The sequence below is a fragment of the Populus alba genome, chromosome 6 (assembly GCF_005239225.2).
Source record: "Populus alba chromosome 6, ASM523922v2, whole genome shotgun sequence".
Lineage (NCBI taxonomy): Eukaryota > Viridiplantae > Streptophyta > Magnoliopsida > Malpighiales > Salicaceae > Populus > Populus alba.
The window spans coordinates 24,309,151-24,331,955 of record NC_133289.1 but is presented as its reverse complement, the minus strand read 5'-3'; the positions used below and the strand labels follow the sequence as shown (position 1 = coordinate 24,331,955).

Here is a 22,805-nt window from a genome sequence, read left to right as displayed (position 1 = left end):
TAAAAAAAACAAAGGGCCAAAAAGATTTGTTTTTTATTATATATATAAAAAAAAAAACACTGTGAAACACTATTACACGCTCCATAATGTTTTTCTCCCTTGTGCTATGGTACCTTTGCCATACCCTTTAGTTTTTTTAGAAACAGTAATAGTAATTGTAATGTAATTTGTAATAGTCATGGCCATACGAAACCAAAGTTTCTAAAAGGCAGGCACCTACGATAGGGCAGACCAGACTAGTAACTCCGTCAAGTAAAGGGGAAATATCTTAAGCATTGAGCTGCAAGGTAATGCTTTAAGATTCAGCCTCAGATTGTTAAAATCATGAGTGTACATCAAAACTCTACATCACAACTGGTGTTAATTAGACTAAATCAAGTACTTGATCTCCTCCTCATTGTAGAAGTTCGACACAGCATTCTAGTTTCTTCCCCCAGTTATACAAGAATTTTAGTGAAGATGGGCCAGGTAAACAATTCTAGTTTATGTCTGCTCTTGATTCCTTTGTTTACAACCTCTTCTGTCTCTTCCAGGGAGTCTGTTAGATTACTCGAAGATGAAGGTTTGCATCCTCTACAATTGAATGAATTTCACAAGCCTGATGATGTCTATATATGGTCTTCAGGAATTTCACTTGGGCTAGCTATAATTGGTTTCAATTGCAGATGTTTATTGTCTCTGATTTTAGAAGACATTAAAGTGGAAGGATCTGAACTTGAGCACTGCTCTGTAATTATTGCCATGACACAGACAAAAATATAATAATAACAATAATAAAATAAAATCACTTTGTGAATATTTTTGTATGTCTGAAAAGATTTGCGCTCTCCATTCTTTATTAAATTTATTTTCACTTATTCAAAATTGAACACACTGAAACGCCGAATACATTTTTGGCAATTTATGTTCCTGTTCTCCGCATTCCTTTCCAAATCATCCCCTAAAATCATCTTAGCTGCACTCATCTCAGACTCACCACTCGACCGACCTATTAAACTGTTGATCTTATATATGTTCTTCGAGGTAATAAACAAGTCATCAACAAGACCCAAAAGTCTTCTGGCCTGTGATGGTTTAACAAGTTTCTACGTTCGGTTCTTATAAAGAGACTCAATCTTCTCATTCATAGCTAGCATTTTCTAAGAAGTTTTTTTGCAATAAATTGCTTCTTTATAGGAACAAAGCTTATATCATCAAGATTCTTTGCAATATTCAAGGTAAAATCAGCTAGATCAAAATAACCATACTTAACTGATACTTTTATCTATCTTCTTTTTATGCCTATAGAAATATTGTAAGGTTGTTCCCCGAGCATATTTTTAACAATAATATCATGTATCACTTGCTCAATAGGCTATCTTTTTGCATTGTCTATAATGTTCTAACCTCAATCTTCACTTCTTTGCTAGTAACCTGGTCCATCTCAACATCAATAACAATTCAACTCCTTTTCTTTCTACAACATAGCAGACTCGTCATAAATCACATCCTTGCTGTTAATAACTTAGGTGACTTAAGATCAACACACCACAACCAATTGTTGCGACGTCGTGGTCGACTGTATTTAATAATAATAAAATAAAATCACTTTGTGAATATTTTTGTATGTTTGAAAAGATTTGCGCTCTCCATTTTTTATTTAATTTTAATTTTATTAATAAAATCACTTTTTTTTTCAACTCCCAAGAATTTAAAAAAGCTTTGTCATCTTTTGAATTAAGATTATCCTTTCTATATAACAAAGTATCAACAATGTGATTATAAGATTGTGTTCAGGGGCGGAGCCATGAATATTTCTTATCCTGAGCTATGATATAAATACATAAATTATTTTTTAAGATTAATCATTCACTCGAATATATAAATTTGTCAAATTAACAATAAAGTTTTAATTCAAATACATAACATAACATATATAAAAAATAAAATTTAAAGTACATAAAATTCAAAATAAAAATAAAAATAAATTATACTATCAAAGCTGCACCCTTCGATGTTTTGTAGAATAAAATTCATCTATGATAGAATCCGAATCAATATCTTCAACAAGCTCTCGTTCAATGTAAATCATCATAGAATATGCTAAGAACTCCTCTTCTATTTTATTGCGAAACACAGTTTTAACATGTTTCATAGCTGAAAATGCCCGCTCTGTAGTGGCAGTGGAAACAGGCAAAGTCAAAACAAGACGAGTCAACCTGTCAATCAAATGATAGTGCTGCTACTTATTTGTTTCAGCTAATCCTCGACATAATTCAGAAATGGTAGACATATTCTGAAAGCTCTCATGATGAATCACATCAATCTGATAATGCTCTAGTTGAGATCTCAAATAATACATCTCTTGTTCATTGAAATCTTCAGGATAAAATTTCTTAGCAAGCTTGTAAATAACATCAACTTTAAATGATTTAAAGTTGTCTTTAGGTTCTAAAGCAGAGCTAAGTACAAAGAGTTCCACTGTCTCATCACTGAATCTAGAATTTAATTCTTCCAACTGAAAATCTATTGTTGAGTTAAATATATCATAATGATAATGCTGGTAAACTGTTACCGAACCTTGTTGCTGACATGAACGACCTGTAGCCTTTTTATACGAAGCATTCATATGTGGTATGTCAATCTCATATTTTGTGCAAACAAATTGCACATTTGCAAGGAGAAGATCAAATCCGGCATCTCTCAAAGTTTGAAGCAATGCTTTAGTAGTTGATACAAGATCTATTACATTTAAGATGTCAAGAGATTTTTGCTGCAAAGCTCGACAAAGTAAATCAGTAATCCCCATTATTTTATGCATCAAATATAAGATGAATATAAATTCAAAAGATTTCATCACAATCAAACAACCACCAGCTTCTCCACGTATAGAATTAGAAGATCCTTCTTGAACCATACTTTCAAGCACAGTAATAATTGCACCATACATGTCTATTAAGCTGCAAATATAATCAAAATGAGAGCTCCAGCGAGTAGTTCCATTTCGATGTAAATTACCAATTTGATTAGCCCCTCTACCAGTCTCACGTTCTCCAGTAACTACCATATGTGCAATTTCTATAGCCTGAGCATAATGTAACTCGGTATGACGTTTGGAAGAAGCACAAATAAGGTTGATAATGGTTGTCAATTTTGAGAAAAATAACCAAATAAAAATCTCATTTCCAGCTGTTGTAACTAATGCCAGTTGTAGTCGGTGAGCAAAACAATGTACATAATATGCATAAGGACAATCTCTGAGAAATAGAGCTTGTAGTCCATTCCATACGCCACGCATATTGCTAGCACCATCATACCCTTGACCTCGCATATTGAAAATATGCAAGTTATATCGAGCGAGCACATCACAAATTTCTTTTTTAAGTGTTGAAGAAGTAGTATCTGAAACATGCACAATACTAAAAAAACGCTCTCGTACAAAACCCTGAATGTCAACAAATCTCAAAACAATAGCCATTTGTTCTTTATTTGATGCATCTTTGGCTTCGTCAACCAAAATACAAAACTTTGCATCTCTAACTTCTTCACAAATCTTTTTCCTCACTTTGTTCGCAAGAATATGCAAAATCTCTTTTTGAATAGTCGGCGAGGTATACTTTGCATTTTTCGGAGCTTTTTCTAAGACAACATCATCAATGTCAACATTCAGTCTCCCCATAAGTCTTATCATCTCCAAAAAATTACCTCGATTATTAGAAGCTGAAGATTCATCATGACCTCTAAATGCACATGCTTGTAAGCTAAGCCATCTAACACTTTCAATTATTGTCATAAGTCTCAACCGATTTTTCTAAACTTCTTCAACAGTTTGTGCATTCAACACTTTATCAATATGTCTACTTACTTTCATTAAATCTCCAGCAGATTTCACAGCATTATTATGTGGTGAAGTGGGACTTCCCCTATGCATCAAAAGTGCACATCTAACTCCATCATTAACCCTCTTCCAACTTCTAAAGCCTTCGGTGGTGAATGTGAGATGACGAGGCACTTTGTTTTCAAAGATAAAGCATGGAAAACAAAATATTGCATCCTTTGATGGAGAGTACTCTAGCCAAGGAAATTGATCAAACCAAGTGTACTGAAATCGATGATATTGTCTCCCTGATTCAGTCCTTGGATACTCTGCTAACTTAGGTTGATATGGACCCATTTTGATATAAGCTCTTCTAATTTCATCTTGTTGATTAATAGGATGTCTCCACACTGGAATTCGTAACCCAGGATCTCGTTCAAGAGTATTAACATCAATTTCAACTCTTTGAGATTTGAAAGGGGGTTGTTCACTATGATTTGACACATCAACATTGGAAGGAGAATGTCCTTTACTGGTTGATGTTTGTTCGTTTGGTTTAAAGAATGAAAACATAGTTTTTCCTCTCTTGTTTCCTTGATTTTCCATTATAATTTATAACCTATTCAAGTAAAAAGGATTAGGGAAGTCAGATGCAAGATGAAAAGATACTAATGCCACAATAGAATATTTATAAAATACAGAATATACAAGGATAAACTAGTGATGCAAACTACTAGGAGATTTGGAGAATTTAACTTTGAAATAACCAATAAATTATTAGTACTAGACTACTAGTGTGTTAGCATGCATCCATTTCTAGGATAAAGTCTACTGTTTACTCTACTAACAATCTACTGTAATGAATATGAAATATTGAATTCAAAATGAAAAGTCATGACTTGTAAATTCTTACTTGATGATTTTATACTTTTGCGGCTCTCTGTATAGATTCTTCTTCAAAATCCAAGCTAAAACTATATATTGTTGAGAAGAAAAATAGTTAAAACTCCAAGTTATTTAAAAAACATGTGAATGAATGAATTATTTATATTTAGATAAATTTATTGTAAAGTATAACTAATTAATTAGTATTGGAAGAGAAGGTGGGTGGCTAATTACCTGGGAAAGTAAAGTGGCGGCTGATGGCAAGTAATTAATTTGAATTGCAAGGAAAAGTGGGATGCTAGGTTTGCTGTAAAAGATATGGAAAGTGGGATATATATTTGCTGGAAAGTGGGACATAAGCTGTGTAAAAATTATAAAGAAAAGTGGACCATTAATTTTTTTTTATCCTGGGCTATAGCCCTCCTTAGCCTTGTAAAAGGCTCCGCCCCTGATTGTGATCATAAAATAAAGGTGATAAATATAATAAAATCAAAGTCAGATTCTTATTTGAACCTTAACATCAATATTCTGCAAATTGATCGGTTGTTGAAACCTTTAAAATATAATTTTGATTTTATTATCACAAACAAAATAAATTTATAGTATGATTGTGAAAATCATGTTGAATTCAAGAAAAATTTGTTTAATCTTCCTATAATATATTGAATTAAAAAAGAGTAGGGGATTTGAAATACTGTGGCGGCTAGAACTCCAAAACAGTAAAGATTCGTTGAGTGTGATATCGATTGGTTTTCTTAAAATCAAAGCAAGGAAATATTGGTTGAGGGGGCAGATCAATTAATGGATCGATTTGGAGATCCAGAGAGACCACGTAGGTCCTTGATAGCTTGAGTGTTTGCAGAGTTTGGAATTTGTTCTAATTAATTACGAAATAATAAAAAGGAAAGCATCAGCATCTCTTTTGATGACATTGTTGGTCCGCATTAACAATCAATGGCCTACCCCATGACTGATCTCGGTGAAAGAAAATAAAGCATCCTATGATAAAGGGAAGGTATCCATCATTGCTTCACCGTGACTCAAGCTTTTTGAATAATGTGAAGGAACGAAGATTATGCTTTGAATGGTTTACTAAACCAAAGCAAGGAACTACTAGTTGAGTGCAGACGAGTTAAGGGATTCAGAGATCGTGAGAGTACATGTAGAATCTCTAATATCTTTCGTGTTTTGGAAATTTTGGAATCTGTTTCTCTATTATAAATACATGATTTTACTTTTGATCTTCACAACAACGCAAGCCTTTTAGCATTCAATCCAAACCTCAATCACTTTCAAACCAACAAAATCAAACACCATTCGTTTCATTTTTCTTGTCTTTTGTTCCCTCTTTGTTCTTTCCCACACACACCTTTTCAACTCACCGAGAACAAATAATGGCTGAACGTGTACTCTTCAATATTGCGGAGGAAATAGTAAAGAAACTGGGTCCACTAGCTACCCAGGAGATTGCACTGTGGTGGGGTGTCAAAGATCAGCTAAGCAAGCTCATGAGCACGGTTACCAGAATTAAGGGTGTCCTCCACGATGCTGAGGAGCAGGTGCAGAAACCACCCGCTCAACTTGAAGACTGGCTCGGGAAGCTGCAAGAAGCGGTCTATGATGCTGAAGATTTGCTGGATGATTTTTCAACAGAAGTGCAGCGGAAAAGATTGAGGTCCCGAAATAAAATACCGAGGGAGGTACGTACATTCTTCTCAGGGTCAAACCAACTTGTGTATGGTTGGCAGATGGGTCATAAAGTTAAGGAACTTAGGCAGAGGCTAGATGAGATTGTTTCTGAGAGTGAAAAATTTCACTTTGAGGTTCGTTATGAGGAGAACGCTTCTCTGACTATGATTAGAGAGGCAACTACCTCCTCTGAACCCGAGATATTTTTCGGGAGAGAAGATGAAAAAAAGAAAGTTATGAGCTTTCTGTTGAATCCCAACGATGAGATTGTGAGTGTTTCTGTCATCTCAATAGTTGGAATGGGCGGGTTGGGAAAGACCACATTTGCTCAGAGTGTTTTCAATGATGAACAAGTTAATCATCATTTTGGTCTGAAACTCTGGGTCCGTGTCTCGGGTTGTTTTGATGTCAAAAAGATACTCAAAGATGTATCTGATGAGTTAGAGAGTATGAAAAAGAAACTTAAGGAAAAAATAGAAGAAAAAAAAATAGAAAATAGAAAATACCTGCTTGTATTAGATGACGTGTGGGATAATAAGGATGGTCGAGATGGTGAAAAGTGGGATTGTTTGAGGCAGTCCTTACCACACGAGGAGGCTAGAGGAAACAAGATGATAATAACTACACGTTCTGATGCAATTGCAAAATTAACAAGCAGATTGTCACTTGCGTTAAAAGGCCTTTCTGAAAAGGAATCGTGGTCTCTTTTCTCAAACAAGGCTTTTGGTTCAGGTCAAGAGTCAAATTACATAGACGAAAAAATAAAAAAAGAGATTGTAGAGAGGTGTCAGGGAGTTCCTTTGGTCATAAAAGCAATTGCGAGGTTAATGTCTTTGAAAGATAGAGCCCAGTGGTTGCCCTTTATCAAACAAGAACTTCCACATAGGGTCAAAGATGATAACATCATACATACCCTTAAGTTAAGCTACGATCCTCTTCCATCATATTTGAAGCATTGCTTTGCATACTGTAGCTTATTCCCGAAAGGTCATAGGATTGATGTGAAGTCATTGATTCGACTTTGGATTGCACAAGGGTTTATTAGCTCTTCAAATTTGGGTGAGTGCTTAGAAATTGTTGGTTTTAGGTGCTTTGAGAATTTATTGTGGAGGTCCTTCTTTCACGAAGTGGAAAAGGATGATTTAGGTAGCATAACAAGTTGCAAAATGCATGATCTTGCAACCCATGTCGCTGGTTTTCAGAGCATCAAAGTGGAGGGTGGAGGAAATAGGATTTGTGATTTGACTCGGCACGTGTCATTTGACACAGAATTTGATTTGTCTTTGCCTTGTGCAAAACGTCTAAGAACACTTGTATTATTGCAAGGTGGAAAATGGGATGAGGGGGCATGGGAGTCTATTTGTCGAGACTTTAGGCGTTTACGTGTGCTTGTTTTGAGTGATTTTGGAATGAAGGAAGTGTCACCTCTCATTGAAAAGATCAAGCATCTGAAATATCTTGATCTTTCGAATAATGAGATAGAGGCGCTTTCTAATTCTGTCACTAGTCTGGTAAATTTGCAAGTGCTCAAGCTCAATGGTTGTAGGAAACTTAAGGAACTACCTAGGGATATTAGTAAGCTGATCAATCTGAGGCATCTTGATGTTGGTTGCACTCTTGATGATGATTTATGTGAGGATTTAGAGTATATGCCTCGTGGGATTGGGAAATTAACTAGTCTACAGACGTTGTCATGCTTTGTGGTTGCAAAAAAAAGTAGTTCTAAATCTGAGATAATAGGTGGACTGGATGAGTTGAGAAGGTTAAATGAATTGAGAGGGAGGCTAGAAATAATAGTCAAGGGATGTGACGGTGGTTCTTGTTTATCAGAATTTGAAGGAGCTAAATTGATCGATAAAGAATATCTTCAGTCGTTGACCGTATGGTGGGACCCAAAGCTGGACAGTGATTCAGATATTGATTTGTATGATAAAATGTTGCAAAGCCTCCGGCCAAACTCGAATCTTCAAGGGTTGATAGTTGGAGTCTATGGAGGTATGAGGTTTCCTAGTTGGGTTTCACATCTCTCAAATCTTGCAAGTATTGTTCTAGTAGACTGTGGAAGACTTAAGCATATCCCTCCGTTAGATGGAATCCCTTCTCTTGAAGAATTAAGGATTGTGCGATTGGGTGATTTGGAGTACATAGATAGTGAGGGGGTTGGAGGAAAAGGAGCGTCGATGTTTTTCCCATCCTTAAAGACACTTGATATTGAGGATTGTTTTAGACTGAAGGGATGGAGGAAGAGATGGAGTAGAGATGAGATGAATGATGATAGTGATGAGTCAACAATAGAAGAAGGGTTGATAATGCTCTCTTTTCCACGTCTTTCTTCCTTGAGCATTGACGAGTGTCCAAATCTGACTTCAATGCCGTTGTTTCCAACTCTCGATGAAGATCTTAATTTGTGGAGAACTAGTTCAATGCCATTACAGCAGACAATGAAGATGACATCACCAGTCTCTTCTTCTTCATTTATCCGTCCTCTCTCCAAATTGAAGAGACTAGATATGTTGTTCATTGATGACATGGAATCTCTTCCGGAAGTAGGGCTGCAAAATCTCTCTTCTCTTCAATCGCTATCGATTAGGGGATGCTCAAGATTGAAGTCTCTGCCACTGCCTGATAAGGGGATGCATTCTCTTCAGAAATTAGAAGTTGTTGGATGCAGGGAATTGAAGTCGCTATCTGAATCTCAAGAGATGATACCCTACCTTCCCTCTTTGCAAGCATTATCAATCGAGGACTGCAGTGAAGAGCTGAGCGGACGGGGAAAGGAGAGGTAGGAGGAGTGGCCTCCTAACATTAAACACATTCCAGATATTGTAATTGATAGGAATTACATTCAAAAGGAGGGTCGCTATGTAAAGGGTGAAGGATTGGAATATCGACTACTAAGGAGTATTTTCACCGAACATACAAACACTTGCGTGTATGAAAGGTATTTAACCTCTCCTTCCCTTCCTTTATTTATTTTCTTTTATTTTTATTATTCCATACTCTCTCTATGAAAGGTAACGTTTTTCAATTAATTGGGTTCAGACACCAAACAAAATCACTTTTCACCAAAAATGAAGATATTTAATCTCTTCCTTCCTTCCTTCCTTAGTTTAATTTCTTTTATTTTTATTATTATTGCTATCATTTTATAAAACTATGTATTATTTATTTAATCTATCATATTTGATGGTTAGAGCATTTTCACCATGAGGCTACTATTCTTAAATATAAAGGTTTTTAACAGCTTCCTTCATTTAATTTCTCTTATTATTATTATTAATCCCTGCTCTTTCTCTATATTTATTTATTTTATTATACACAAATCTCATCTGATAAAATTGTTATATTTCTTCTATAAATATTGGTAACATTTTTTAATTAATTAAAGTTCCATTTTTGTTTAAATATTAATATTAAAAATAAAAAATATTAACTTAATATATTCTTAAATAAAAATTGTTTTTTTTTTTTAAATAAAGCTCTTACATAAAGGGGTTCAGCCCTCAATAAAACGGCAGATTACCCCATTTCTCTTCCCTACCTACACAAAGTAAAGCCTTCTCCAATCACCTAATCTATCCTTTTTTTTCAACAAATTGATGCTGCATGCATTTGACTTTCTAGTTTTCTTTCCAATTTCTATGAGCAATTTAGTGTCGGAGCATGTGAGTTTTATATGCATTAAGAGTATCCAATTACCCAAGTATTTTCTCTCTTTGAATTGAGTTTGATTTCATAATATAAAAATATATTTGGTTATAATAGGCAAGTGATTTTCTGTTTTCACATGCTTCTGTCAAGTTGTCATTGACCTTTCTAGTAATGTCCATTTTTTACAGCTGAACTTTTAGAATTGAATCTTGGTTGCAGGAAATAGGTCAGAGGATTTTGGATGCCGCTACAGATATTAGTTATATATTTACAGGGTGCAATTCCGGTAACATTGAAGCCGTAAGTCGAGCTTCAAGTTCTGAAGATGAAAAAACTGTTTGGAGAGTTGCTGATATAATTAATCTTAAATTCTTGTTGTAGATGAATCAGTTTCTACTCCTCTAAAACAAAATTTTCCTACTTTGGTTTTTGTTGAGGCAAATGCAGCTTCTGTTTAACCTTTCTTTTTTGCCCTTTTTGGTGTAGATACAATGATTGGACTGGGGTTTGATAAAGTTGAAAAGGTATTCAATGATGATTTCATTATAGAGGATGGAACAGGCTGGATCAGGTTTAGTACATAAGTTATCTTTTAATGCCTTTATGCTTTTGCTTAATGGGGTTTACTGAATGAACATGTGTACAGAAACTAAATTTTATGCTTAAATAATTAATGTTGATCTTATTCAAATTTGCAAAAGTTCTTCATATGATACTTGTATTTACAGGGCTTTGCAGGCCTGTGACAAACTTGATAGAAATCTGTTTACACTCCATACGTTTCATGTACATTTCATTTGCAAAACCAAATTGCAGGTATTGATCTTACAGCTTGTAAATCTTGAAATAATGATAAGATGTCTGAAGTTGATGACCGATAACCATTATGTGCATATGTTGTGTTTCCCTGTTTGTTGATCATCTGTGTTTTCTCTGGTTGAAGCTGCAAAGTAAAAGTTTGATTCAGTCTCAGATGGTAGAATCATCTGTGCACTCTGGTGTGGTATTGATCAACCAGACACCAAACATCCACATCAAGTTAGGTATTAGACTAAATCAACTTAAAGTTTTTCATATCTTCTACTTGTATTTGTTTGGCATAACTTCTTGTTTTCTTTCCCCAGTTCTCCAATCAATTGGTCCTTGACTGATTCCAACAATGCTCAAGCTTGCTGGTTGCATCAAACTTTACCCTTGACCTCTTGCACTTTCCCTCTCTTTCAAGTTTCATGTTGAGCAGGAGTATTACCCTACAAGGTGTGAATTGTACCAAGTTTATGTTTGCTCTTAATGTCTCTTGTATTTATGTTCTCTTTTGTATCTTGCAGGGAGTCTGCCAGATCCCTTGAAGATGAAGGTTTGAGACGCTCGACCGTTTTGATGAATTTCAGTCCAACCAAGCTTGATCATGATGTCTACGGTCTCAAGGGATGTCTCCAGGGCTTTAACTGGCTTTTTGCAACTCGTTACATGGTGAAAGCAGTTGGAAATTATTATTTTTCTTTTTGTTTGTGTCTCAACAGAACATCTTGTAGGAATTAGGACTGAATATTCAGTGTTTCAATTATATTCACCATCATAGTTTCCTCAAGATCGAGTAATTCTCATTTCTCAGATATGATATTCTCACCTTCCTCTTGTTTGCTGATGGACAACGAAAGAAATTTGACTGGGAATTTCCCAATTTTATCCATTGAATGACCAAAACTAAGCCCCCCTTTGCCAGACATTTCAGTGTCACTCCTCTTTAACAGCCCTCCAACAGATCACAGGGCCTCATTGACCATTGCAAACATAAAACTAAAATGTTTATTTGATGCCAAGTTGAGTAGATTACCTAAAGAATGTCACCGCACTTTCTTAGATAACCAAAAGAATGTCACGGCAATTACAGAAGTTCTTTGGGCATCAGACCTGTAACCACTCAAGTCTAACAATATAAAAATATAAATGAACAAAATTAGCTAACAAAAATGTGAACAGCAACCAAATTGATAACAGGGCCAGACTCTATAATTAGCAACCCCAAAAGGTAGAATCATCAATGAACACTCCTGTGCGAAATTAATGGGTCAAATGGATCAGACATCCACATCAGACCTAGTATAGGACTGCTTCAAGTGAAGTTCTTTTCAATTTCCTTGTCGCCGTTTGTGTTTGGCGTAACATTCTAGCTTCCTTTTCCTCAGTTGTCCAAGCAATTTACTGTTGATGAGCTGAATATTTGGTACTTTACCGTCTGGAACAGTCTTCAAGCATCTGAGTTGTACATTTAATCTCTCGACTCCAAGCAGCTTCTTTCTCCTTGAAATTTCATTCTTTCTATTGTTTCCTTTCCCTTTATTAGGAGGGCAGGACTCAGTAGAAGTGCTACCCTAGTATCTTTGATTATAAAGAAACCAACCAACTCAGGTAAGCATAATATATAAAGAAACTTGAAGATTGACTTCTCTGGAGTCCAATCATGCAAAAATCGATGATTGCTGCAACAAGAAGAGTTCATATAATAATAGATTACCCTATAGATCAAGGGGAAAATGCAACAATATTCAATATCTTTAGTTAAGCTTGATTTTCGGCTAGCCTAAAAGCAACAGGATTTATCATCACAATTGCCACTACTCTTCAGATTTGATCGCATTTTAAATAGTTGTCAACCATGACTTGGAACCTGAACTGGGTTTCGCATGGAAAACATCCTTAATGTCGAGTAGGGCTTCCCCGTTGTCCAGTTGTGTCAAGTTTTGAATTTGATTGCTTGCCATGCACTTTGGTGTGCGAGTTCCTTGTGTCAGAAATAGATTTGTTGCTTCTTATGATATTTTGAGTTTTATGAAGTTTTACAGGATTTTAATGAGCATTCTGATGAAATTTCTTGCCACTTTATAGATTGCATACTTTCCCTCAGACGAACTCCAAATTGCAGGTATTGATCTTAGAGCTGATAAATCTTGTGCCTCAAATAACATGTCTACAGCTGATGGCAGATAGGCGTTTTGTTCATTGAAAGAACTACAATTCAAGTTTTCTCCTGCATCCCAACAAATGGAAACAAGAAATTAACATCATTTTCTCACAACAAAAATTTATTAATAGATTGGCATTCTCTTCAGTAATCCCTTCCAAAACTATTCCCTCTGTAATACCTCAGCTGCAAAGAAACCTGCTTTTCCATTAACAGTTGCTGTCGAAAATTATTAATAAAAATCTCAGCCCTCTTATCAATATCTTCATCTGGCGAGCCATAACTTCTAACCCTTTCAAATGTTCGAACTGGCTTGTACTTTTGATGATCTGATTCAACATCTTCAATTGCCCCATGCAATCCAATTCTATCATTAATGCTCAACCTCCTTGTCCTTCTAGAGGAAGAAGAAGACGCAATGCTAAGAATTGAAGCCAATCGCCACTTTCTGAAATTGAAGCTCAGTACAAAGTTTATTTTCTTGGCTGCCCTCTTCAAAGGGCCAAAAGCTGACCACTTCTGCTTCCCCGTTTTGAGTTCTGATTTCTTTCGTAGCTTAGAGCTTATGAGTGAAGGAATTTATAGGAGAGTTAGGACAAGAAGAAGATTGTGATGTAAGATACACGGTTATTACAAGGAAGCGTGTCTGTCAGTATACTTTGCTGCTACCACCGTGAGGAATTTCATGTCTTGGTGGGTGACAGGGGGGTTAGACTTGATAAATCACAGATGCACTATTTGCATCGTTTGACCTAGATTTCTGAGAAAATTCTTTTTTTATCATTGGAGTGTCATTTCGGGATGTGAAAATGCTGTTAAAATGTCACCGGCCACTTAATTATATAATTGTTTCTATTTTTTTTTTTTTAATCTTCTTATAACATCTGTTATCTTATTCTTGCTGACTTAGTTTCAGGACACTTGTGATTATGGTGGTTAAACCCGGCTGAACCTGTTCACCCAACTTGAATGAATTTTAGTTAAATTATACAAAATATTAACTCAATTAATTTTTTTAATTAAAAATAAAATAATATTATTTTAATTAAATGAATTTAAGTAATTTAATTCAATGATTTTATAAATTTATGGATAACCTATTAAACCAAATATTTTTTTCTGCTATTAAACCAAAATATTTTTTTTCTTGTTCAAAGGAACAGACCTACTTGTATGAAATATAATAGACCTTTTCAAGGAAAAGTAAAAAATAAAAGCTGATTTTTTTATAGTTTAAAATATTTTTTTTACTCGGAAATTTATAAAAATAATACTTTTTTATATTTTAAAAATTTTCAAGACTTTTAGAATTGGAAAGAAATTCTAACCCACCAAGTAAAAGAAAAGGACTGAACTAATTACCTTGCAAGCAAACTACCCGAACCCATTCAGTGCAAAATTCCTTCCCTTATTCAGACAACAATCAATTACTAAATAAATAATTAATATTAATATATTATAAGGTAGTAGTGTTCATGACGAGTATAATGATGGTGTTGGTGGAGGACAATGTGGTTTTGGTGTCAAAAGTGATGAAATGTAGGTGGTGGTGGTGGAAGTATTGGATAGAAAGAGGCTGAATTATACCCTCTAATAATTAGAAATCCGAGACTTCTTTAATCAAAGTAAATGAGAAGACTCTTCTTTAATAGGATAATGCACAGGAATTCAGTCGAGTAACAAATACAATTATGCATCAAAATCCTCACACCATCTTCTACCAAGAGTTCTTTCTTGCTCCAATGGCCGTTGTACAGGCACAACAAGTTTAAACAATTGTTCAGCTGTAAAAACTCCAACAGTTTTAGAACCTGAGCTGTTAGTAGAACTGTTTAAATTACTATATTTTACAACAACAACCATTCTATACATCTTTTCTAAAATTAGATCAACCACATGGCTGATAGACGTCGTGGTTGTAACACAAGGTGGAGGGCTTCTCATCATTGTCATCAGGGGGGCATTCAACTGCAAAATATTTAAAACATCATCATCATGCATCCAAATAAGCATCAAGTGAGACTTGATAATGGTGGAATTTAACTAGGTGAGTCAAAAAATTTATAATCTGCAGTCACTGAGAAGGAAGAACGGTAAAGTACCTCGGTGCAGTCTTCACGATGCAAAAGTCCCACACAGCTGCCCCAGTCATCTACAATAGGCAGAACTTGATCCCAAAAGAAGCGCATAACCACTTTCTTCAAGTGGAGGGTACCAAGTAAAGGCTTAGCTGCTTTTAGTGGCATCATGATGCTCTCGATTGGTTCACTTGGTGATACCTGAACAGAGAGGTTGAACTCAAGATTGTCAGAGAGGTTCACGTGGTGATCTGTAGCTTGTAGATCATCAAACATGACCTTAAGTTATCACAGGTGAGAAACTCTCAGTCGCATACTGGCATCTTTCATCCACAAACAAGTTTATTAAAGAGTCCAACAAGGACCAAATATTTGCTAACTAAGGGTTATTTAATTGGGTCGCGTTCTTGGCAAGAGCCATTCATGTAAAAGAATCACTCGTGGTGGATCCAGTCTCAACATGTATCCATCTTGTGTTTTTTTCATTATCAGTCAATAGGAGATCCATATATGCTTCAAGAACATGAATGCTGATAAATAAACTCACATACCTGAGGAAGCAGATAAGGACTGAATATGGAATTGGTGAATCCCAACAAGGCCTCTATGCGCATAGCAACCTACGTTTCAAAGGTAAATTGAGGGTTGAACAACTTTAGTAAGAAATAACAGCCATTACTTAAAAAGTCACATGTAACATTGCATAATTTCAAAATACAAAATTCTAGGCTGAGTTGACAAAGCACTAAATAAGTTATGGAAATTTAGGTTCCATCAAGAAATGTCTGAAAGATGTTATTAACACTGGTTTCCCAAAAAGTCAACGAATCCGCCAAACACTTGTAATGCTCTGAGCCAGTTGACAAGCAGTAAGAAATAACATTTCAGCTGATTCCAACATTGCATAATACAGAGCATCCAGTTAAAAAGATTACTAGATATGAAACCTAAATCATAGTCACTCTTCATTTCATTTCATTTAGTCATGAAGAGTAAATTGCAATTACATACCATGCCTCCTCGACTTGTCCATGGTATCCGTTTCCATTTTAGTACAACATTTGTGAGATTTTCCAGAGCCACATTAACCTGACAAAAGGATAACACACAAACATTGTAATGTTCAGTAATTTCCCAATCACATCCTAATCACAGAGTAGTACTATTTGGAAACAAGAGTAGCTTTATCATTTAAAGAAAGTAAAAACACAAAGCAAGTGCAATAGCACAGTTGTTTGTAGTACCTGGCCATCATTTAAAGCCGCCTCCATGAGAAGATGATCTGCTTCTTCTTGAAAAGCTAGAGAGATGGCTCCAGATGAATCTGGCCACAATCGCTGGTTCAGATTTTTTACCATATTGTAATCTCCTTGACTGGCAAAAGCACGCATAAGGGAAAGATAGAGGTGAGGCTTTGGTCGAAGCTTTGGGTTCACACCAGCACGTTTTATTATTTCTCCAAATACACAGAGAGCACCTAGATGTATCACAGCAAATATCTCATGAGTGCTTATAAGACTTTTGCTCTGTTTATATATAAAGAATAATTTAGAACCATTGCTGGTGTAACACCAATTTGCATTGACTATAATTGGTGATTTCTTTAGAATAATGCAAAATTAGAGAAAATTAGGGGACAAAAGTCAAAGAACTAAAGAAAACAAGGTTCAAAATGCAATTACTAACTTAAGTAGGTGAAGTAGGATAAATTTTGCATGATTAAGTAGGTGAAGGAAGACAAGTTTTGGCATGTCATGCTTATCAGGTGTCAAAAGGAAGGTAGAGAGATGTGTTTTCCTTCAAACTTTTCACAACCAACTACATCCTTTTCTTCCATTTCTTGAACTTAAGAGAGAGCTAAACACCATCCTATAAACTAACACTACAAAACCATGTATTCCAAGAACAAATTGTAAGGTATTGGGGTTTAAATTCATTAGAATTGTTAGAAAGAAAACCAAAGATAGATTGTGAGGTTATAAAAGAAAGTAAAGGAAAAAGTAGGGGGAAAAGGGCTAAAGCTTATGGTGAGTGATTAAATTAATAAGTATGCATAAATCCTATTGTTTTTTGGATGCTTTTATGTATGAAGAATTTCTTTAAAGGCTTGCCAGATTTTCAGAATATTTATGCATAACCTTAGTTTTCAATGGAAACTTCAAATGACGATTGCTAACTAAGAGTATGACCATGAAAGATTGAAGCATTATGTGTTTTTTAAAGTGAAAGATATGTTTTAGCCAAATATTGTGTTGATATAATTGCACATGATATGTGAAATGAGGAAAGCTTGCTTTACATGAAATTGTGGCCACCTAATGCAACATATGCTACCATTGAGTAGTATATGGATATGAGATATGGACATTCAATTGTCATACATGTTTACTTGTGCAAATATTATGTCGATATGATGTTAGGCATATATATGTTGAAAACTTATGAAGTTTCCCATGCTTATTTCTTTAATCATTCACTGGGTCATCTCATTAGTAGTTGATAAATTATTTTCATAGAATCAAGATGAGATTGAAAGAGGGCTCAGGAGATAGGATACCAACCGAAGAGTCTTTGGAGTCCTAGCTTGAAGTTTAACTTAAGTGATGCTATTGTATCTTTCATAGGTTAGCTTTTGAGTATGGGTCATTACACATGTAAATGCACATGTAAACGTATCATGCATGGACTCTTTTAGTGCATAATTGATCAATAGGATAGCTACGTACAAAGATGTAAAATGTAAGTGAATGATCAAGACAAGACAACAAGATGTCATATAAGTTTGTTTAATGGACAGCAGGTTGTGTATGCTTATAAATACATGTCTGGTTGGTAAATTTAATTGATTAGGTAACAATAAGAAGCAATTAGAGAGGTTGGTTTACTTAACTAACTTAAAGCACTATTATAAAGTGAATATAATCAAAGATACTAAGATGCATTACCAAAGTAATTTGAAGAGGGGTGTGACAGCTAGCGTCAGAAGTGAAAGAAGTAGAAGTTCAACTACACTTTGTGTAGCCTTCACCCATTAAAATGAATCAGATGGTACTATTCAGCATGAAAAAAACAGAAAGCACTTTTTTAAAAGAATACATGCATGCATATATGGTTAAATGCTTAAGTATTACAAAATGCTGATATTAATTCAAATTTCAATTCCAATGCAGCTTATAACCTAAATTGATCAGCACTGCAGAACCCTGAGTAAAAATCCAAGTGTGGCATACCATTCATGGAACCACAGTTTAGCATTGCATCAACCATTGCTGTGAATGCAGTTCGATCAATAACTAAATTCCGATGCAATTTCATTTCAGAGAAAATCTTCAGAACTGACAGGAGATCCTTGGCACCACCAAAGCCCTGCAGAGGAAAGGAAAGCAATAAAACAATTAAAACACAATTTTTTTAACTGCAATCTCTGACTCACACACAAGAAGATCAAGAGGCCACTTCAGCAGTAAAATAAGCATGCCATTTTGTTAAATGGTTTTTGAACACTTTGGTAAATTTTCTAAATTCTCAAATTCAAATTTCCACAAACTCCTCATCACAAAATAAAGTATACATGCACAATTCACTGACCTGAAGTAATGTTGTGTAAGTGACAACATCCGGATAAAGCTTGTCACGGCTAAAATTTTGTGCTTTGTCCTGAAAAAGATCAAGGGTTTAATAATTTAACTAAACTAACGTAACTTCTTGTGCAACAACCTAATTTCTTGTATACAGAGGCTCTAAACTGGCCTTTCAAATGCATGCTTGTGACCTTCATTTCGTCAAAGAACTGCATAGCAGCATCCAATTTCCCAGCCTTCACACTTGCAGATATCAGAGTATTATAGGTGAGCCTGTCAGGGATTAACCCTAACTCCAACATTTCATCATGCACAGGCAAGGCATCTTGAGGACAGCCAGCACTTATATATCCCTGAAAGGTCAAAGAGAAAGACGTTTAAAATGATAACAAATACTAGATATTTGTTTCTCATTGGAATGCCATGAAACCCAAAAGTACAGATCAGTGCTCAACCTTCATTAATAAGTTATATACCAAGATGGAAGGATTGCAGCTTTCATGAAGCAAATAACCATAGCGGGCTAGAAGACCCTTAGCTCGGCGTATATCTCCTGCACTACAGCAGTGCAAATGCAGCAATATAAATAAGCTCATGATTTTCAAAATATCAATAAAAAAAAACCCCATGCTTGTAGTGAGACCACAATAAGTAAAGACAATTTACTAATACAAGCAACGAAAAGGCAATTTGTCCAAGATATTTCAAATTTGGGCTCGATGTCTTATCATGAAATGGTAATCCTAATCAAGAAAAGCTCTTAAAAGTTTCAAGTGCTACCACTAAAGAACCTGGAAACAAAACAAAGTCATAACTTCATCTCTTATTTTACAAACCTGCTGATATTAGAGCATTTAAGAGACCAAATATCATCGGAGCCGACAACTTTGGACTTCCAACTGCTGTACCCATTTCCACTGATTCCAATATCTGAAATGCTTCATCAATTCTTCTAGCCATACCCAAACCCTATCGAACAATAATTGAAGTAAAAGTCAAACTAATATGACATCAAAACAAAAGTTACGAAAATAGAACACCCCATTTCAAATTCAAGTACCTTTAACAGAGTCCCATAAGAGACACCATCAACCCCACAACTTTCTGACTTGCACATTTCATCAAACACCTTAAGAGCAGACTCGGTATCCCCACAACGCACACAAGCTTCTATCACCGCATTCATAACTATCGTATTTAACTTCCCATACCTTCTCTTAGCACTCTCGACTTCCTCAAAAATCTGTTCCAATTGTCTTCTTCTAGTGAGCTGAACTATACGAAAGGTAAGGCGTTTGAGACTATGATGAGGCTTGTGAAACCTACGACGAGTGGGTGTAGAGGAATAAGAGAAGGTGATTTTGAAAGTGGGTAATGGGTTTGATGATGGGAGCTTAGTAGAATAGAGGGAGAGAAGATGATTTTGCATGGCATTGCTGGTGATGGTAGAAGTGAAAAAACCCATTAATGATCAGCCATGGAAATGAAGGTGGAGCTTAGAGAGGCAGAGGAGAGGGAAACAAGGATAACGGATAATGCGTGGGCAAAGATGGAAATTAATGGCGGGTAAATAAGTGGAGGACGCTAAAGTTGGTTAGGTTTGGAGTTGGACTGTTCATCTTGTAGTTACCCGGCCCGTGACCTGGTTTTTGGGCCTGTACAGAATCATGGACCGGGTCAGGTTTATGAACTTCAGTTACCCAAAAAACCATAACCAACTTCAAATAATTACACCCAAAGTCCTTCTCCTCTTCCTCTATTATCTTCCTTCGCTTATAAAGAACACAAGAGCTGGATCTGTTCGGGTCAGCCAAATATATTCTCTCTCTATCTCTCACTGAATTCCACACGCACTCTCTCTTTCTTCTATTTGGATCTCACCTCATCGTTATACGTTTCGTTTTGCCTCTCTAATTCTCTCTCGATCTGTTTGGATTCCGAGAAAGTGATTCCATTTTCTCAGTACGCAAAGTTGTTGCTCTTTTATCTGTTTTGAATTATCATTACTATCATTTATGGCTCTAATTGATTGATTTTTAGGTTTCGATGTGCTCACAATATAAGACGACGACTTTTGATTGATTATTGCTTTGTATTTAGGATTCTGATCTGAGTTTAGACTGAGCAGATCTGAAATGCGTTTTTTTTTTTTTAATTTCTAGATCTAATTTTGATTATTTTTTAGTAATTTAGTTGATTAGTTGTTATTGTTTAATGTTTTTGGTTTTGGTGCTAATTACAGATTTAGTTACATATGTGTTAATTGTGCTGGATCTGTAATTTAGGTAAAAATTTGGTTAGTGATTTGTGTGTGAATTTTGATGGAAAGTTGTAAGAATGTGGTGATTTGGGAACACTAGTGGAAATAGTTGGGAGTTTGTGAGAATTCGGTGGTGCTGAATTGTTTGAAGAGAAGGTTGAATTTGTTTTGTTTTGTTAAATTAGTGATCACATTGATTAGTGTTTACGATTTGAAGAATTTAAAATGAGAATGATGTTAAATTTTAATGCCTAGTGCTGATTTGATTTTGCTTCTAGTTGCAAATTTGGTGTCCTTCAAATCGACATTATTATGCGAATGGAACATGTTAAATCATGTGGTATCTGTAAATGTAGGTAGAATAAGTTTGGTCACTGTGGTAATTCTAACTGTATTAGATGGAAATGGTAGGATGTTGTTAAAGAATTTGAGTTGTGTCTGTTGGCTTAATATTATGAAATAGAGAGGCTAAATTTATATATCATGATATTTCTGGTATTTTTTTGAATCTTGTGCTTTGCTGAATAGAGATGAACTATTTGGAAGAGACAGGAAACGTGTTTTATTTATTTATTTAGTTGTTCTTACATTTTGTTTTTCATAGTCGGTTCTCTTTTTTCCTTTCCTTGTCTGTTTATCTTATATTGATTTCAGTTAACATGACTTTTTTTGTATTACCAGGAAATAAAAAAGAGATGGAGAAGTCTTGTACATTTCTTGTGCACTTTTGATAAAGGGACCCCAGCTATAGCTACAGAGATCAAAGAGGCGCTTGAAGGCAGTGATGTGTTGGCTAAGATCGATGCCATGAAGAAGGCAATTAGTCTTCTATTAAATGGGGAAACCTTACCACAACTGTTTATCACCATAGTCAGATATGTCCTGCCATCAGAAGACCACACAGTCCAGAAACTTTTGCTTCTGTATCTGGAGATTATTGACAAGAAGGATGCCAAGGGGAGGGTGTTACCAGAGATGATTCTCATATGCCAAACCTGAGGAACAATCTTCAGCACCCCAATGAATACATTCGTGGGGTGACATTGAGGTTTCTCTGTAGATTGAATGAGACAGAAATAATTGAACCACTTATCCCTTCAGTCCTTCAGAATCTAGAGCACCGACATCCATTCATTAGGAGGAATGCTATCTCAGCTGTGATGGCCATTTATAAGCTTCCTCATGGTGAGCAGCTTTTGGTTGATGCTCCAGAAATGATTGAGAAGGTTCTGTCAACAGAACTAGATCAATCAGCTAAGAGGAATGCTTTTCTCATGCTCTTTAATTGTGATCAAGATCGGGCCACTAATTACCTCTTGACCAATGTTGATAAGGTCTCTGAATGGGGTGAACTGCTGCAGATGGTTGTCTTAGAGTTGATTCGGAAGGTTTGCAGAACAAATCGAGGAGAGAAGGGAAAATACATTAAGATCATTATATCATTGCTGAATGCCCCTTCTAATGCAGTTATTTATGAGTGTGCTAGTACACTTGTTTCTTTGTCATCTGCACCTACTGCTATTAGAGCTGCTGCCAGCACCTATTGCCAGCTTCTAATTTCTCAGAGTGACAATAATGTGAAGCTTATAGTTCTTGATCGTCTGAATGAGCTCAAGTCTTCTCATAGAGAGATCATGGTTGACAGGATTATGGATGTGCTTAGGGCGCTATCCAGCCCGAATCTAGACATTCAGAAAAAGACTCTAGATATTGCCCTTGATTTGATCACCCCAAGGAACATCACCGAGGTTGTTCTCATGTTGAAGAAGGAAGTTATGAAAGACTCAAAATGGAGAGCTTGAGAAGAATGGTGAGTACAGGCAAATGCTCATCCAGCCATCCATTCTTGTGCCATCAAGTTCCCAGAGGTGGCAAGCACAGTGGTTCATTTGTTGATGGA

At 35.6% G+C, this 22,805-nt stretch overlaps 5 protein-coding genes across 9 annotated transcripts in view; 2 read left to right on the top strand and 3 right to left on the bottom strand.

Moving 5' to 3' along the window:
- LOC118037647 (pentatricopeptide repeat-containing protein At5g10690) overlaps positions 1–19,480 on the bottom strand; it is a 50,312-nt gene extending 30,832 nt beyond the window's left edge. The window contains exon 1 of the mRNA XM_073409680.1: positions 19,437–19,480. The gene's annotated coding sequence lies outside the window, so the exon portion shown is untranslated. The remainder of the gene's footprint in view (positions 1–19,436) is intronic.
- LOC118034803 (uncharacterized) lies at positions 2,222–3,658 on the bottom strand. Its single transcript, XM_035040216.1, has one exon. The coding sequence runs from the start codon at positions 3,656–3,658 to the stop codon at positions 2,222–2,224; it is 1,437 nt and encodes a 478-aa protein (XP_034896107.1).
- On the top strand, positions 5,780–11,637 carry LOC118034797 (putative disease resistance protein RGA4). Of its 4 annotated transcripts, none has more exons than XM_035040210.2 (7): positions 5,780–9,311; positions 10,241–10,321; positions 10,508–10,545; positions 10,750–10,837; positions 10,965–11,064; positions 11,146–11,278; positions 11,350–11,637. In XM_035040210.2, exon 1 carries the CDS (start codon positions 6,076–6,078, stop codon positions 9,154–9,156), a length of 3,081 nt encoding a protein of 1,026 aa, XP_034896101.1. In that variant the 5' UTR covers positions 5,780–6,075; the 3' UTR covers positions 9,157–9,311; positions 10,241–10,321; positions 10,508–10,545; positions 10,750–10,837; positions 10,965–11,064; positions 11,146–11,278; positions 11,350–11,637. The 4 variants fall into 4 exon arrangements, with proteins under 4 accessions (XP_034896101.1, XP_034896100.1, XP_034896099.1 ...); XM_035040209.2 differs by having other exon boundaries at positions 10,508–10,592; positions 10,760–10,837; XM_035040208.2 differs by having other exon boundaries at positions 10,508–10,592.
- LOC118034798 (pentatricopeptide repeat-containing protein At5g10690) lies at positions 14,613–20,377 on the bottom strand. Of its 2 annotated transcripts, none has more exons than XM_035040212.2 (11): positions 19,706–20,377; positions 19,482–19,614; positions 19,122–19,198; positions 18,837–18,998; positions 18,653–18,721; positions 18,295–18,430; positions 16,309–16,541; positions 16,076–16,153; positions 15,616–15,684; positions 15,089–15,265; positions 14,613–14,954 (listed from the first exon to the last, which is right to left on the bottom strand). In XM_035040212.2, the coding sequence occupies exons 1-11, from the start codon at positions 20,108–20,110 to the stop codon at positions 14,676–14,678; spliced, it is 1,818 nt and encodes a 605-aa protein (XP_034896103.1). In that variant the 5' UTR covers positions 20,111–20,377; the 3' UTR covers positions 14,613–14,675. The 2 variants fall into 2 exon arrangements, with proteins under 2 accessions (XP_034896103.1, XP_034896102.1); XM_035040211.2 differs by having other exon boundaries at positions 19,101–19,198; positions 19,706–20,368.
- A 54-nt stretch (positions 20,378–20,431) lies between these two features.
- Positions 20,432–22,722, top strand: LOC118034801 (coatomer subunit beta-2-like). Its single transcript, XM_073409683.1, has 2 exons — positions 20,432–20,607; positions 21,587–22,722. Exon 2 carries the CDS (start codon positions 21,892–21,894, stop codon positions 22,705–22,707), a length of 816 nt encoding a protein of 271 aa, XP_073265784.1. The 5' UTR covers positions 20,432–20,607; positions 21,587–21,891; the 3' UTR covers positions 22,708–22,722.
- Positions 22,723–22,805: the final 83 nt, after the last annotated feature.